The sequence below is a fragment of the Tenrec ecaudatus genome, chromosome 12 (assembly GCF_050624435.1).
Source record: "Tenrec ecaudatus isolate mTenEca1 chromosome 12, mTenEca1.hap1, whole genome shotgun sequence".
Classification (NCBI taxonomy): Eukaryota; Metazoa; Chordata; class Mammalia; order Afrosoricida; family Tenrecidae; genus Tenrec; species Tenrec ecaudatus.
Genome location: NC_134541.1, coordinates 32528441 through 32544971, shown reverse-complemented (window position 1 = coordinate 32544971; position 16531 = coordinate 32528441). Strand labels below are relative to the sequence as shown.

Below are 16531 nucleotides of genomic sequence, written 5' to 3'. Positions count from 1 at the left end.
TGTCCTACACTGTCCTGATCTGCAGCAGGTATGTTTCATTGGCACTGGTCTGGCTCTTTACCAGACTCTCTGGTCCCCAGCCAGAAGACTGGATGCCCTACAAGATTGTGCCCAGTCTACTGCTTTTTCCTGTCACAGTGGCCTTTTAATAAAGTCTTTGTCCTATTGTGCTTGACTAACTTCACTCAGCATGCTGTCTTCCAGATCTGGCCACGCTTTGAGGTGTTAACTGCTGTTTACAGGGCTATTTCACCCTGTATAGGAACCAGAGTTTCTTTAACCCATCATCTACTGATGGAAATTTAGGTTGTTTCCAGAATCTTGACATTGTGAACAGTGCTGTGATGAACATGGGACTGGCAAACATCTGTTCCTGATCTGCTTTTTATTTCCCTTGAGTATATGCCCAGTTATGGTATTTCGGGGTCATATGGTAGTTCAATTGCCATCAATTTTATGTATCGCCATTCACCTTCCACAGTGGTTGTACTTATTTACAAAGTCTACCACAGTGGATAGAAGTTCCTATCTCACCAAACATTTGTTGTTCTCAGTGTGTATTTTCATAATTGTGCTACAGTAGTGGTATCTTAGGTGGTATCTCATGGTTGTTGTGACTTGCATTTCCCAGATGGCTAATGACCATAAGCATTTACTCATGTGTGTAAGAGCCATTCTAGTGTCATCCTTTGTGAATCGTCTGTTAAGATCATTTGCCCACCTTCTCAGAGAGCTGTTCATTTTTTTCTTGGTGTAAGCTTGCAAAATACTCTGGATTAGTGGTTCTCAACCATTCTAATGCCTCCACCCTTTAATACAGTTACTCATGGAGTGGTAACCACCTCCCAACCATAAAATTATTTAACTACTACTTCATAACTGTAATTTTGCTACTGATATAAATCAGGAAACCCCTGTGAAAGGGTCGTTCGCCCCCCAAAGGTGTTACAAACCACAGGTTGAGAACTGCTGTTCTAGATGTTAGTAATTAACCCTTTGTTATGTAATTAGTAAATATCCTTTCCCAGTCTGTGGGCTCTCTGTTGACTCTTTCAATAAAGTGTTTTGATGAACACAGGTGTTTTACGTTTAGTAGGGCTCATTCATCTATTTTATCTTCCATGGAGTGTGTTTCTTTTGTTAATTTGGAGAGCCTGTGTATTCCCTGCACCCGGGCTCCTTTCTTTCTCCCAAGTATCTCATTGATGATCCTGATAGCTTTGGGTTTTACATGGAGATCGTTGATCCACCTTGAGTTTGTTTTTATGCATGGAGTGAAATGTGGGTCTTGTTTCATCCTTCTGCATATGGATATGCAGCTTTTCTAAGATGGTTTACTGAAGAGGGCATCTCCATTTCATTTTAGAGGGGGGCTTTGTAAAAAAGAAATTGTCTGCATGAGGAAGTTTATATTTCTTGAATTTCTGTCCTGTTCCACTGGTCCATGTGTCTATCATTCTACCACGACCAGGCTGTTTTAACAACTGTAGCTGTCTAGTAGATGTTGAGGTCAGGTAGAGCAAGACTACCCACTTTGTTCTTCTTTTTCAGGAGTTCTTTGCCTACCTTGGGTCTCTGCCCTCTTCATACGAAGTTGGTAATCATTTTATTTCTTTGAAGAATGATGCTGGGATTTATATTCTGATTGCACTGAATCTGTGTAGTGCATAGGTCATATTGACATTTCCACAATATTGAGTCTTCCGATCCATAAACATGGGATGTTATTCCATTTGTGTATAACTCTGCTGATTTCCTATGGTAATGTTCTGTAGTTTTCTTTGTGCAGATCTTGGGGGTGGGGGGTGGTTAGGCTTATTCCTAAGTATTCCAGCTTCTGTGTGGCTATTGTGAATTATATTGTTTCCTTGATATCTTTCTCAGTATTCCCATCACTGGTATATAGGACAGCAAGTGATTTCTGTTTGTTCATCTTGTATCCTGCTACATGACTAAACTCCTCCATTGTTTCCAGTAATCCAATTGTGAATGTCTTGGGATTCTCCATATATAAAATGACATGGTCTGCAATGATCAAAAGTTTCACTTCTTCTTTACCAATTGTACTCCCTTGATTTCTTGCTCATGTTTTATCTTATTGGCTGAGACTTCCAGCTCAATGTTGAATAAAAGTGAGCACAAGGGACATCCTTGTTTGTTAATAATTTTATTAGGGGCTCATACAACTCTTATCACAATCCATAAATACATCAATTGTGTAAAGCACATTTGTGCATTCATTTCCCTCATCATTCTCAAAACATTTGCTCTCCACCTAAGCCCCTGGCATCAGCTCCTTGTTTTCCCCTCCCTCTACTCTCCCCCTCCCTCATGAACCCTTGATAATTTATAAATTATTATTGTGTCATATCTTGCCCTGTCCAACGTCTCCCTTCACCTACTTTTCTATTGTCCATTCCCCAGAGAGGAAGTCACATGTAGATCCTTGTAATCGGTTCCCCCTTTTGCACCCACCCTCCCTCTTACCTCTCAGTATCCCCACTCACACCACTGGTCCTGAAGGGATCATCCACCCTGGATTTCCTGTGTTTCCAGTTCCTATCTGTACCAGTGTACATCCTCTGGTCTAGCCAGATTTGTAAGGTAGAATTGGGATCGTGATGGGTGGGGGGGGGAAGAGAAACTTTTAGGAACTAAAGGAAAGTTGTATGTTTCATTGTTGCTACATTGCACCCTGACTGGCTTGTCTCCTCCCCGAGACCCTTCTGTAAGGAGATTTCCAGTGGCCTAAAAATGGGCTTTGGGTCCCCCTGCGCACTCCCCCCTCATTCACTATGATAAGATTTTTTTGTTCTGATGATGCTAGATATCTAATCCCTTCGACACCTCGTGATTGCACAAGCTGGTGTGCTTCTTCCATGTGGGCTTTGCTTCTTCTGAGCTAGATGGCCACTTGTTTACCTTCAAGCCTTTAAGACCCTAGACGCTATATCTTTTGATAGCCAGGCACCATCAGCTTTCTTCGCCACATTTGCTTATACACCCATTTGTCTTCAGCAATCATATCATGGAGGTGAGCACACAATGAAATGATATTTTGTTTTTTGATGCCTGATAACTGATCCCTTCGGCATCTCGTGATCACACAGGCTGTTGTGCTTCTTCCAGGTGGGCTTTGTTGCTTCTGAGCTACATGGCTGCTTGTTTACCTTCAAGATTTTAAGACCCCAGACGCTATATCTTTTGATTGTCGGCCACCATCAACTTTCTTCACCACATTTGCTTATTCACCTGCTTTGTCTTCAGTGGTTGTGTTGGGAAGGTGAGCATCATAGAATGCCAATTTAATAGAAGAAAGTATTCTTGCATTGAGGGAGTACTTGAGTGGAGGCCCAATGTCCGTCTGCTACCTTAATACTAAACCTGTATATATATGCACATAGATCTATTTCCCCATGCTCATATATATATTTGTATATGTACATGCCTTTATCTAGATCTCTATAAATGCCCTTTGCCTCCCAGCTCTTTCCTCTATTTCCTTTAACTTTCCTCTTGTCCCACTATCATGCTTAGTATTCATTTGGGTTTCAGTAATTCCTCTTGGTTACATTACCCTTAATCACACCCTACCAGGTCTTCCTCACCCTCCTCAAAGTGTTGGATCAATTATTGTTCCCTTCTCCCTGGGTTTGTTAACACCACTACCTCCTCCGCCCCCTCCCCCCCTACCCCCTGGACATCCTTGTTGGGTTCTGTTTTTCCATGGAAATGTTTCCAGCTTTTTTCTTTGAGTCTAATATTGACTAATGGTTTTCCATGTATGGCCTTAATTCTATTGAGGATTTTCCCTTCCAATCCTATCTTCTTGAGCATTTTTATCAGGAATGGGTGGTGGATATTATCAAAAGCTTTTCTGCATCACTTGATATGATTCTGTGGTTCTTCTCCTTATATTTGTGAATGTGGTGGATTACGTTTATAGTTTTTCGAATGTGAACCACAGCCGCACCCTTGATATGATAGCACTTGGTCATGATGTATTATTTTTTGATAGGTTATTGGATTCTATTGGCCAAGATATTGTTCAGGAGTTTTGCATCTATGTTCATAGGAAATAGAGGTCTCCAGTTCACTATCTGTGGGGTTTTGCCCTCTTTTGGTATCAGAGTTATGCTGGCTTTGTTGAATGAGTTTGGGAGTTTGCTGTCCCTTTCTTTGTTCTGGAAGAGTTTTATAGGATTGGTGTCAATTCTTCTCTGAGTGCTTGGTAGAATTCTCCTGTGAAACCATTTAAACCAAGGCCTTTTTTCAATGGGAGTTTCTTGATGACCTTATCTATATCTTCATGTGCTATGGGTCTATTAAAGTTCGCGATGTCCACATGTGATCATTTAGAGAGAGTGTGTTTTCCTAGCTATTTTTTCCATATCCTCCAAGGTATTGAATATGTTAGCTTACAGATTTTGATAATACTGTGTTATTAATCTTTTTTTTCATTATGGTCTGTTATGACTTCCCCTATTTCATCCCTAATTATTGATACATCTGCTCCTCCTTTTTATGTTAAGTTTGCTAGCGGTTTGTCAATTTTGTAAATCCTTTCAAAGAACCAGTTTCTTGTTTTGTCAAATTTTTCTTTCATTCTTCTGTTTTCTAGTTCATTTATTTCTGCTCTTATTTTTTATATATATTTATTTCCTTTTACTTTTGGAAGGATTATGCTGTTACCTCTGATCTAATTGTGGCAGGTGCTGTGTTAAGGAGGTGACCATGATCTCTCCTCTTTTTTCATGTGTTCATTTATTGAAATAAAGTGACCTCTCATAACCTCTTTGATTGCATCCCATAAATTTGGGTATGTGGTGTATCATTCTGGTTAATTTCTATGAAATTCCCAATTTCCTCTTTTACTGGGACTATTATCCATTGCTTTTTGAGAAGTGAATTTTTGAGTCTCTAAGTTATTATCTTTATTTGTCTATTCTATTATTGATTTCCAGCTTGGGGCTGCAGTGGTAAGACAAGGTTGATTGAATGATCTCTATGGGGTTGGATTTTCTCAACCTTGCTTATGGCCCAATATGTAGTCTAGTCTAGAATATGAGCCATATGCATTGGAGAAGAATGTGTATTTTCTTTGATGATGGATGGGGAACTGTACAAATATCTATGAGGTCAAGTTTACCGATTGTCTTGTTCAGCCCTTCCATTCCTTTATTGAGTTACTTACTTGTTGATCTATCTTTCCTTGAGGGTGGTGTATTAAAACCACCTACTACAATTATCGATGTAGTGATTTCTTCTTCATCTCTTTGAGGATTTAGATGATGAATGTTGAGGGTCTTTTCTTGGGCAAATCTAAGTTAATTATGGTTATATGTTATTGGTATATTGGGCCTTGAGCATTATGAATACTCATTCTTGTCTCTCGTTATCTTCTGTACCTGAGGTCTATTTTGTCAGAGATTACAATTACCACCCCTATTTTTTTCAATTGCATTAGCTTGGTGAATTCTTTGCCAACCTTTGACTCTCGGTCTGTTTTTGTCTGTGAGTTTCCAATGTGTCTCTTGAAGGGAGAAGATCTCTGGATCTTGTTTCTAATCTAGTCTACTACTCTTTGTCTTTTTATGGGTGCATTTAACCTGTTAACACTCAGTCTCACTAAATCTAAATTCATGTTAGACACTGACATCTCTTATTATTTGTGTTTGATATTTTCTTTTCTTCCTCATTTATATGGTGGTGTATGTGTGAGGAGTTTATTTCTGTATTAGTTTTCCATTTGATCTTTGATGTTTTGGGTGTAATTTTCCATGTTTTCATTTCTGGGTATTGTTATACCCTGTGGTGATCGCGTGTTCATGTTCTGTGCTTGTTGGTCTTCTGACCATAAATAACTGGATAGTAATTTTTTTCTAATGCACATTTCTTTTCACATATTCTCTGAATATTTCCTGATTTGAAAAAACTTTTATTTCTCCTTCAAATTTGGTGGAAGAGTTTTTCTGAATAAAGTATTCTTCAGTTGCAGTTATAGTCCTTCAAATTTCTGGATATGTTGCTCCTGTTTCATCTTTCTTTCCTGGTCACTGCACGGAGGCCTGGGCTTAATCCTATCTGTTTACTGTTATCTGTGACTACTGTTTTCTCTCAAGCTGCTCTCATGATTCTCTCCTTTTATTTGAAGTTGGATAATTTCACTACTTTAAGTCTTGGTATCGTTTTGTAGGGTTTAAACTTTGTGGTGTTCTCTCTGCTTCCTGGATGGTTATCGTCACCTCCTTTGTGATATTGGGGACATTTTCTTCCAAGAATTCCCTTACTATTTTCACTGTAGGCCTACTTGTTTAATCTTTCTCATGGACCCCAAAATTCGGATGTTGTTATTCTTTAGGAATCCCCCATAAAACACTGGCTTCTTCTGGTTTTTGTTTTGTGCTTTTGTATTAGATTGCTTCTCTTGTGCACTGAGTTCTGCTTGGTTATCTTTGGGTTCGCTGATTTGATTTTCCATTTATTCCATTCTATAGTTGAGATCTTTCACCGTGTTCCTTAGTTCTGTTACCTCCTCCCTTAACTCTTCAATTACCCTTAGGTGTTAAGATTCTGGTATCTCTCTATTTTCATCTGTTTTCAGGATGGATGCCCTAATTTCTTGTATGGTGCTCAACAATATTCTCTTGAATTCTCTATTTGGAAACTCAAGGGCTGCTTCTTCTGTTCAGTTTGTGTCATCTTCAATAATTTTTTTTGTTTTTATACATTTTTTGTAGAAGCTGTTGGTGTTGGCTGTTGTCTGTGATGCATTATGGATTAACTGAGGTGCTGCTTTGTCTTCTGTGATTTGTAGGGAAGAGGGCCTGCCTCTATGTGTTATGGGAGAGTCAGCTACCTGTCAGAAAAGGTATTCTGTATAGCTGATGAGGGCATGTTAGTTGGGTGAATAGGAGAAATATGATATGGTGCCTGGGAGTATATTTAGTGAGTAGTATTAATCTTATGAAGCTTTCCTGATAGGTGTGTTAATTTTTAATTAGTTGGTGAAAAGAGTTATGGAAGATATATTTTAACTTGGTAGGTTACAAGAGAATTGGCATTGTATAGATGTAGGAAGTAGGTTCTAGAGAGGTTGTGGTGATTGGGTTGCCTGAGGGTTATATTAAATAGACCATAGTTCCTTAATCACCCTGTAAATTATGAAAGGAAGTGTGCAGTCCTTCAGCTATTTGTCTTTATAACAGAAGACCCCTAGCTTGCCGCACAGCTCAGACTTCTCCACTCTGTATGTACAGCCCAGTTTGGATATAGTCTATTGTAGCTGGTGCCCCAGGGAGGAAGGGCTCTGATCAGAGAGTAGTCTGACTAAGACCAGTGGGACCCTGTGTTTGCTGGCTACATCATCAGGAGCAGGGAAGGTCAACAAGTAATCCTGACATGCTGAGCTCCAAATCCTCTGTGAGGAAAGGAGCCCTATGCTTTCTTTCTCAGAAGCTGATGAGTCTAACAAGTGCATGAAGCCAGCTGTGCCACGGGTTCAAGCACCATCTCTGTCTCACTGGGGAAGGATCTCTAGAAAGCGGGGTTATCCAACTGGGGGGCCTAGTTGTGCTCTTGCTATTTGGAGATTATGCAGAGCATTGGCGATGGGATAATCACAAGTGGGATTCCGATCTACTGACCACAGTAGTATCTATCAGCCTTGTGATACACTAAAGGGCAGACTATCCTGGGCTTCTTCCCACCATGGAATACCTGGGCACAGGTGGGAGGTGCAGAAAAGGTCACCCAGGGGATGGGGACAGCAATGAGCAACCAAGGGATTGGGGGGCAAGGGTCATCGGGGTAGGAAACACAGGGAACCATGACAGGAGAGGATGGGGGAGGATCACAGGGAAACAAAGCAAATGTGGTTTTCAACGCTGAGAAACAATAGTGATCCCAATGCATGGGTCTCACTTGTGCATAAACCCAGGAGGACGCATGTCATGGTGAGTGCAGCTGTGCCATTTGCAGGGAAAACATCAAATGGTCCTCAGTGTGCTGAGAGACCAGGGATCGATCTGAATCACCCTTCATGGTCCCTCACCCAAAGTCCGGTGACCACATACAGAAAACAGTGCACAGGTGTCCCTGCATGTGTGCCATCTTCCCAGAAGTCAGAATGGGCCCTACATATCCTGTTTGATGGTGGATGGGATGCCATTCCTCCTGAACATCTGGTTTCTGGCCCTATAAGCCATATGAATACCTGATTCGAATTATTAAATGATGCAGGAAGCGTCAAAAGAAGATGGATTACCGAGGATTTATTTATTCAAATAAATTTATTCTCTCTCTCTCTCTCTCTCTCTCTCTCTCTCTCTCTCTCTCTCTCACACACACACACACACACACACACACACACATGATGTAAAGAACTCACACACACACACACGATGTAAAGAACACACACACAAATACAGTAGGTCACTAAACCAAAAAGAACCAGCCAACATTCCGGAGAATGAAATACCTTATGAGCAACAACCAATGGAAGCGAAGGGAAAAGTCGGACTGCATTGAAAGCACTAACTCAAAACGAGGCTCCAGGAATTGTTTGAAAATGAACTGACATGTTTTAACAAGCTGATAAAGCACTCAATACACTCACGTGTCTGTGCCAGGAAATTTGGAACATAGCTACTTTGCCAACTACAGGAAGAGATCCATATTTGTACCCATTTCAAAGTAAGCAATCCAAACAATGTGCAAATTGTAGAACACTATCATGAATCTCATATGCAAGTAAAATTTTGCTGAAGATCCTCCAACAATGGGTACAGCAGAACATTAGCAGGAGACTCGGGCCAGATTCACAAGAGGATATAGAACAAGGGATATCATTGTTGACACCAGACTGATCTTGGCTGAAAGCAGAGAATGCTAGAAAGATGTTAACTTGAGCCAATTGACTATGCAAAGTGTTTGACTGAGTGGAACATAACTAACTATGATAGCCATGAGATGAATGGGATTTCCAGAACACTTCATGGGTTCGTGTGAAGCTTGTACATGGAACTAGAGGCTGTTGTGCAAGCAAAACAGATAGAGCACTAAAAGTTCAAAATCCAGAAAAGTGCCTCATGGCAGCATCCTATGACCACATTCAGTCTGTCTCATGCTGAGCAAATAAAAAGGGAAGATGAATTGTAAGAAGAAGGACACAGTGTCAGGATCTCAGGAAGGCAGATTAACAACCTTCACTATGCAGATAAGGCAACCTTGCTTGCTGAGGATGAGGAGGGTACAAGCACTTGCGGATGTAGATCCTCTCTGGAAGCTGTCAGTATGCGGTACACCTCAATGTAAAGACAACCAAAGTCCTCACAGCTGGATCAATGGGGAATAGCTTGATATACACAGGTAACATCGTGACTTTTTTTAAAAGGCAGCACCATGATAAGCAGAGGAAAGATTGACGTTGTCAACGGTTTCATCTAGCTTGGAGCCAAAATCAATATTCATAGATGCAACAGTCAAGGTATCAATGATGCATTGCATAAAATTAGCAGCGGCATGAGACCACCTTCTTTATTGTCTGTTTTTAAAAATAATCATTTTATTGGGGGCTCTTTCAACTCTTGTTACAATCCAGCCATCAATTGTATCTGACATATTCACACATAGATTCCATTGTTCTTTTCTAGACATTTACTTTCCATTGAGCCCCTGGGATCTGCTCCTCTTTGGCCCCTTGATAGATTGTAGATTGTTAATTACTTTCAAATCTCACACCAACTGCTGTCTGCCTTCCCCTCTGGTTTCTGTTGTTATTCCCATGGGAGAAGGTTTGGGGTGATGTGCCATTATTGTGATCTGTGCCCCCTTCTCTCCCCACCGCTCTCTCCCTCCCCACTACCCTTTGGCATCTCTATTCCCATTGCTGTTCCTGGGTTCCCTGTGCTGTGAGTTTTATCCCTTGCCTCTACCTGTGCACACGCTCCCGTCTAGTCTAGATTGGGAAGCAGCACGGGGGAATGACAGCGAGGGAGAAGGAGGCCTTAAGGGATCAGAGGTATGTTGTGTGACCCTTAGTGTTCTACTGCACCCTGGTTGACTTATCCTCTGCCTGTGACCCCTCCGTGGGGGGATGTTCCATTTTCCATACATGGGTCCTGGGTCTCTGCTCCAAACTTCCTCCATTCTCATCGATGTGTTTCTCTTTGTTTGTGTACTGTTTGTTGTGAGTCTTCTGATGCACGTTGCCCGGTCACAATGACACCTCATGATCACACATCAGAACTTCCAAAACTGTTGATAAACTAGGATGTCACTTGGAGGACTAAGGGGCAACTGACTCATTCCAGAATATTTTGAATCACCTCATAGTGATGTGAAAGTTGGAAACTGAATAAGTAGAATAATCGATTCATTTGAATTCTGGTGCTGACAAAGAACATTGAAAATACATTGGAAACAAAATGTCTGCCATGGAGAAAATTCTATCAGAATGCTCCCTTGAGGTCAAGGTGGTAAGACTTTGTCTCAGATACTTGGGACATGTTATCAAGAGAGACCATTCTGTGGGAAAGACATGCGTGGAAAAGTCGAGGGGCTGGGAGAACAGGCTGCAACAAGGGGCTCAAGTGTCACAAGACTTGTGAAGATGTGCAGACTGGACACTGGTTTGTTCTGTTGGACACACGGTCACTATGTGTCAGAATTGACACGATATCACTGAAAAATAACCTTCAGCTGAATGCTGTGGGTGGATCAGTGAACTATCTCGGCTAATTCTCAGCATGGGCCTGGGGGACCCATTGTTATACACAGTAGACAGATGATGAGTCTGAGAGTCCAAGAGGTGACAGGATTCACTCAAGGTCACGCAGCTGGTGAGGGCAGAGCGAGGGTTTAGACCCAGGCCTGTGAACCCTGCTTCACCCTCATCATGGGCGCTCCTGCTCCCATTCTCACCCCCCAGTCCCTTCACCTCATCACTGCTGCAAGTCAGCTCCTCTCAGCCCAGCTCAGAGTGTCCCAGGGGTGCGCTCTGCACGGAGAGTTCATGCCAGCTGCTCACCTGGATGAGGAGTTGGGGAGCAGGGGAAGAAATGGGAGGGCTGGCATGTTCATCTTCCATCCAGTTTCTTTCACCACATGCCTTGCATGCATCGCAGCTTGGGGGGTGGGTGGTGCCTAGAGTGTGTGCGCCTGGCATCCCTGGATGGCACAGAGAATCACTAGCACTCCACAACTGACTCAAAGGATGACAGTTTGAAACCCCCTGGGGGTAACTCAGAAAAAAGGCCTGGAATCTCCTTCCATTATGTCAGGGATTTGAAAACCAACTCACACCCAGCTCGATTTTGGCACACCTGGGTTTGGAGGAGGCAGACTCAATCTGAGAGTTGTTGGTTTTTCCCTGTTGTGTCGGACACTGTCTAGACAGGGGTGACAACAGTCCAGATGGACATTGCACACTAGAGGAGGGATGTGGTGAAGGAGGGGCGCCCACTGCATCTTGATAATGCATCTCTGTGAAGGTGGGGTGGGACAGGAGGCAGTGTTTGGCCAGCACCACCCATATGACAGCCATTGAGGGGGACTGACTGGGCCATGAGGACTTCAGGACTTGCAGGGGTAGATGCTGTTCCCCACTTTATGGGGGATGAGACCCAGAGATGGGTGCTGAGCTGGCTCCTGTGCCCCCACTTCTAACCGCGTGTCCTGCCCATCTCCTCTCTGATGCTGGAATGCAGAGGACAGGACAGTTCCGGGCTCGGTGCTATTGGTAGCTCCCACCCTGCCTCTGATGACACTGGGCTGCTTCTAGTCTCCACCTGGATGTCCCTGTGCCTCCCTGTGTCCCTCTCCCACCTGGACACAGGCCCCACCCCTCCCAGCCAGGTGAGGCTGCTGGCCACACCCCTGCCTTGGTGGACCTGGGTCCTCCGCTCTCCTGTGAAGAGCAGGCTGCTGCTTTGAAACTCTGCTCCACTGGCTCCCCATCCAGGTCCTAGAGAAAAAACTACAGCAGGAACCAGCAAATAGAAGAAGGAAGGGAGACTGGGGAGAGAAGATACAGGGGGATGAGATCTCTCCTTGACCACAAGATTTCCAAGAAAGGACACAATGAGATCCCTAGGTCTACCATCTCTTGGGCACCTGGAGGGCAGGGCCAGGCCCATGGACTGGACACAGTTCCACAAGGTCTCTCTCCTGCTGAGAGCAGCGCAAGAGGGCTGCTCAGGGCATCTGCTGCATTCCCGATAGCTGTGAAAGACAGACGTGCCAGCTCCAGGCAGGACTTTCCAAGGTCACGTTGAGGGGCAATGGACCATGCAGGCTGGACCCAGGTCACCGTGTCCTGCACAGAAGACTCCCACCCATTCCCCACTCCATCTCCACCTCTCTTCCTGTCTCTATCTGCACTCTCCTCTCTCTACCTCTGTCTCTTTCTACTTCTCGCTCTTTTCCTCTGGGGTCCCTTTCCCCCAGTTCATCCCTCTCACTGTGGTGTCTCTCTGTTCCCCAGCCCTCCCTCCTCCCCTCCCCCACCTTTGTTCCTAGTCAGGCTCTGGGCTGTTCTCAGAGGTCCCTGCACATCTCGCATCAACATCTTCCTATGAGGTCATCGCCCTGTCTGAGGCCTCCCCTCATTCCCCACACTCCTCTGCCAGCTCCCTGTCTCCTGACTGCAGTGGCCTGTGATCTGGACCCCAAACTGCTCCCCACTGCCCAGCCTGGGAGCCCTGGATACCCAGACTGCGTGCAGGACCCATGGGACCCACAGCCTGCTCACTGGGGCCTGCCCTCCAGGGGCATCTGCAGGGCTGGGTCCTGACAGCTGAGCAGCAGCCCTTCCCCCTCAGTCACTGTTGGCATTGTGATAAGAACAGCTTCTATGTGCCCAGCCAGGTGCTCAGGGACTTCTGTGTGTTTCCCGTGTCCTTCTCAGGACAGAGCAGGGGTGGGGCATCATCCCATCTCCTAGAGAAGGAGGCGCTCACTCAGAACTCACGGAGAAGCTGGTCACACAGGAAGCAGGGTCCAGCCCGGATCCACTCCAGGTCGGAAGGCTCCAGAGGCAACGTTTTCCTTTCATTCAGCCTCTGCTTCATGCACGGCCCTGGCTGGATCCTGGCTTCTCTTAGACTGGGCTCACACCCACCCTCTGTCAGCACATTGCCCCTGTGTGCCTCAGTTTCCCTGGCAGCTCACTGTGTAGTCTCTGTGAGGATGTGTGAGATGGTCCAACGAAGGAGCTGAGCAAACGGCAGGGCAGGGCTTGCTCAGAGAGGGCTTGTTGCTGACCGATGCTGGAGCTCACAGACAGGGCTGCAGGATGAGTAACAGCCCCGTGTAACCTGCAGGACTGACAACAAGCCAGGAGGAGCTGCAGGTGATCCAACCTGAGACGGTGTCGGTCGCAGCTGGAGAGACGGTCACTCTGTCCTGCCAGCTCTCCTCTCTGCATCCCCTGGGGTCCATCAAGTGGTTCAGGGGGACAGTCCCAAATCGCAGGCTAATCTATGATTACAAAGGAAACCTAGACCAACAACAACTCTTCCCCCGAGTAAGAAATGCTTCAGACCCCACCAAGAGAGAGAACTTGGACTTTTCCATCCGCATCAACGACATCACCCCAGCCGACGCCGGCACCTACTACTGTGTGAAGTTCAGGAAAGGAAGCCCTGATGACGTGGAGCACAAGTCTGGTCCTGGGACTCGGGTGACAGTGAGTGGTGAGTACAGGGTGACCCGCCCCGAGTGACAGCTGCTCAGGACTGAGCCTCTGAGCTGTGAGCAACAGCCGTCAGGGGTGCTGGTCCAGCGCGTTCAGATTCGGTGTCCCCCACCCCCTCCCCAGCCTTCCACCGACCAGGGGCTGAGGCCATGGGGTCCTGCTGTTTGCTCCAGGCCCCCAGCTGGAAGCAGGAGGAGAAAAGTCTGTTTGGGAGCCTGGTCCTTTCCAGCCTGGTCCCCGCAGAGCAAGGCACTGACAGCCTGGGAGCTCCAGGCACAGCCAACCCACCTCCTGCCCCAGCTCCTCCCGCACCATGTTCCTGTCTCTATTATGGACAGACGTGCGCTGAGGCCCGACTGAGTCAGACACTTCCCAGGGAGGGAGAGCCTGAGAAGCAGAGACCTACTGCTTGATGGTGAGGCTGGTTAGTGGCAAGGCCCATAAGGCAGGACCGTAGGCCCTGTCATGACATCCCCTGAGATACGGGGAAGACCCCCCCCACCCCACCCCCACCCCCACACAGCAAACAAAAACAACCAATATCACCAAGGTTCTTGGACGTGGGCACTCATCACAGATATCCGTGTTAGTCACATAACTGTCCCACAGGTCACGCTCTGACTGCTCCGGTGTGAAGCAGCTCTGTCCAGGGCAGGGCTGGCACGCAGTAGGTGCTGAATGAAAGCTCTTTTCACCGACCCCTGAGCAGTAGCCCCGTTGTCCCTTTCCATCAGTTCCCAAAGCTGAGAAGGCCCTTTCCCCTAACACCCTGAGGTCCCTGGGTGATAGGAAATCACTGTCAAACTGCACCCAGACCACTGTGTGCTCACCATTTCTGTGTGGATGGCAATGTGCTCTGTTCATAACGACTGCAGGACGCCCTAGGGTGTGGAAAGGGCCTCACTCACTCCCCGGGCTCCTGCTGATGGAAACCCAGGCTGTCCGCAATCTAGGGACCCTCACCCAGAGTGGCCTGGGTGACCTGCTGCCCTGTCCCCCTCACCAGGGGTATCCTCTTGGTTGGAGAGGGCAGACACTGTCCCGACATGTTGACTGTTTCCCACAGCCCTGGACGTGGGCGTGGTGGGAAAAGGGCGCTTCATCCTGACCCCACACACGTTGCAGGCCCAGGATTGAGGTCCCACAGGGGCGGCCTTTCTCAGTGGGAGCCGGCACTGTAGCCCGTGTCTCAGCCTGACCGACCCACAGCTGCTCTCTGCACGTGGACGCCCTCCCTCTCTGCCTGCTGTCCTGCAGTCACGGCCTGGGGGAGGGTGAGGAGAGGACTCCCCCAGGTACCCTGATGGCTATACCCCTTATCCAGCTCTGAGAGGGAGGGTCCTTCACTGCCCCTCTCACAGGGGGACCTGAGGGTCTGGGAGGGGACCTGTCTGTGAGCAGCCAGGGCTCAGATTTGAAGCCCAGTAGCTGGATTCCCCAGCCCCTGCTCTCTGCCACAGCCTCTGTGCTGGTCAGGGTGTGGGGGATGCTCCATCCCTCTCTGTTCTAAATGCTCGGGTCCTCTGTTTTGCAGCAATGAAGTACATCCAAGCTCGCTGCCATCGAGTGGGTTCCAGCTCATACTGACCCTACAGGACAGGGTGGAACAGCCCCTGTGGGTGTCGCAGATTGTGAATCTTCACTGAGATGGACAGCCTCACCTTTGTCCCTCAGGGTGCCTGGTGGCTTTGACCTGCTCTCCTGTAGCTAGCAACCCAGTGTAACTATGTCACCAGAGCTCCTTTAGCAGCAATCAACATTAAAAACTAAAAGTGACTGTCCCCATAGGGTGGAGGGTCTCCTTTATAACCCAGATCCCACAGACACTGCCCCCAGCTTAGGACATGTGGCCCCCTCCCTACAAGAGGCTTCTCAGCAGCCTTGTAACCCCTGAGACATCTTCTCCCCTACTGCCCGGACCAGCTCCTCCCTGTGCAGCCAGGGAGCCAGCGCATGCAGGGCAGCAGTGATGAGACAGAAGGGTTCAGGGCCACCCCACCGAGAACTAGTGCCCACTGCCCAGTGCTGAAGACCGAGGCAGTCCCTGCAGGATGCTGGGGCTCCTGGGGAAGCAGGGGTTTATACCCCAGTCCCACTTGGTCAGAAACCTAGTCTCACCCATTTATCACTGCAGAGTAACCGGCCTGTGCACAGACGGCGAGGAGGGACATGGCTGGCTATAGCCGCTGAAGCCCCGGGTGGCACAGGGTCAGGGTCAGGGTCCTGAAGGTGGTCATCTGCTCTTGGGTGGCATGTGCGGGTGGAGGGCCATGGGAAATCCCACGGGACACAGTCACTGTGTCCGGGAAAGTTCAGGTTTCCCATGGAAGGTCAGACTTCTGTTCGGAAAGCCGAGAAGTGGCCACACTCAGCTGTCACTCCGACGGGAAAAGGTGGGGCTGCAGCTCCTGTAAAGGTTGAGTGTCGAGGGACCAACCTGGCCCATGGGTCACTCTAAGGTGTGACCAGTCAGAACCTCCTGGGAGACACTGAGTGTGGAGAGTCCTCAAGGACACGGAGTGGCCTCGTCCTTCAGAATCTGCCACCTGAGCCCCAGCTCAGGGCTGTTTGATGGGCCAGGCTGGAGGGAGGGCCCTTCTGGAGCACCCTGCTGGAGACGGGCCTGCTGCTTCTCAGAGGGGTGTCTCCCTGAGGAGGGTGTGTCCTCATGCAGCTCCAGGTTCCATTCAGTAATTCACGTGGAGAAACAGCAGAGGTTTCTTACGTTAGCCTGAACTAGATTAGCAGTAGCCTAATGATTAACCATTTACAATCCTCAGGGAGTCCCCTCGGGGTCACATACTTTCTATACACAGGTCTAGCCTTAGCGTAGGA

General features: G+C 47.0%; 1 protein-coding gene across 1 annotated transcript; it reads left to right on the top strand.

Moving 5' to 3' along the window:
- The first annotated feature begins 7710 nt into the window (after positions 1-7710).
- LOC142422624 (signal-regulatory protein beta-1-like) lies at positions 7711-14833 on the top strand. The gene is made up of 3 exons (XM_075527963.1): positions 7711-7729; positions 13323-13694; positions 14763-14833. The coding sequence occupies exons 1-3, from the start codon at positions 7711-7713 to the stop codon at positions 14831-14833; spliced, it is 462 nt and encodes a 153-aa protein (XP_075384078.1).
- The last annotated feature ends 1698 nt before the right edge of the window (positions 14834-16531 follow it).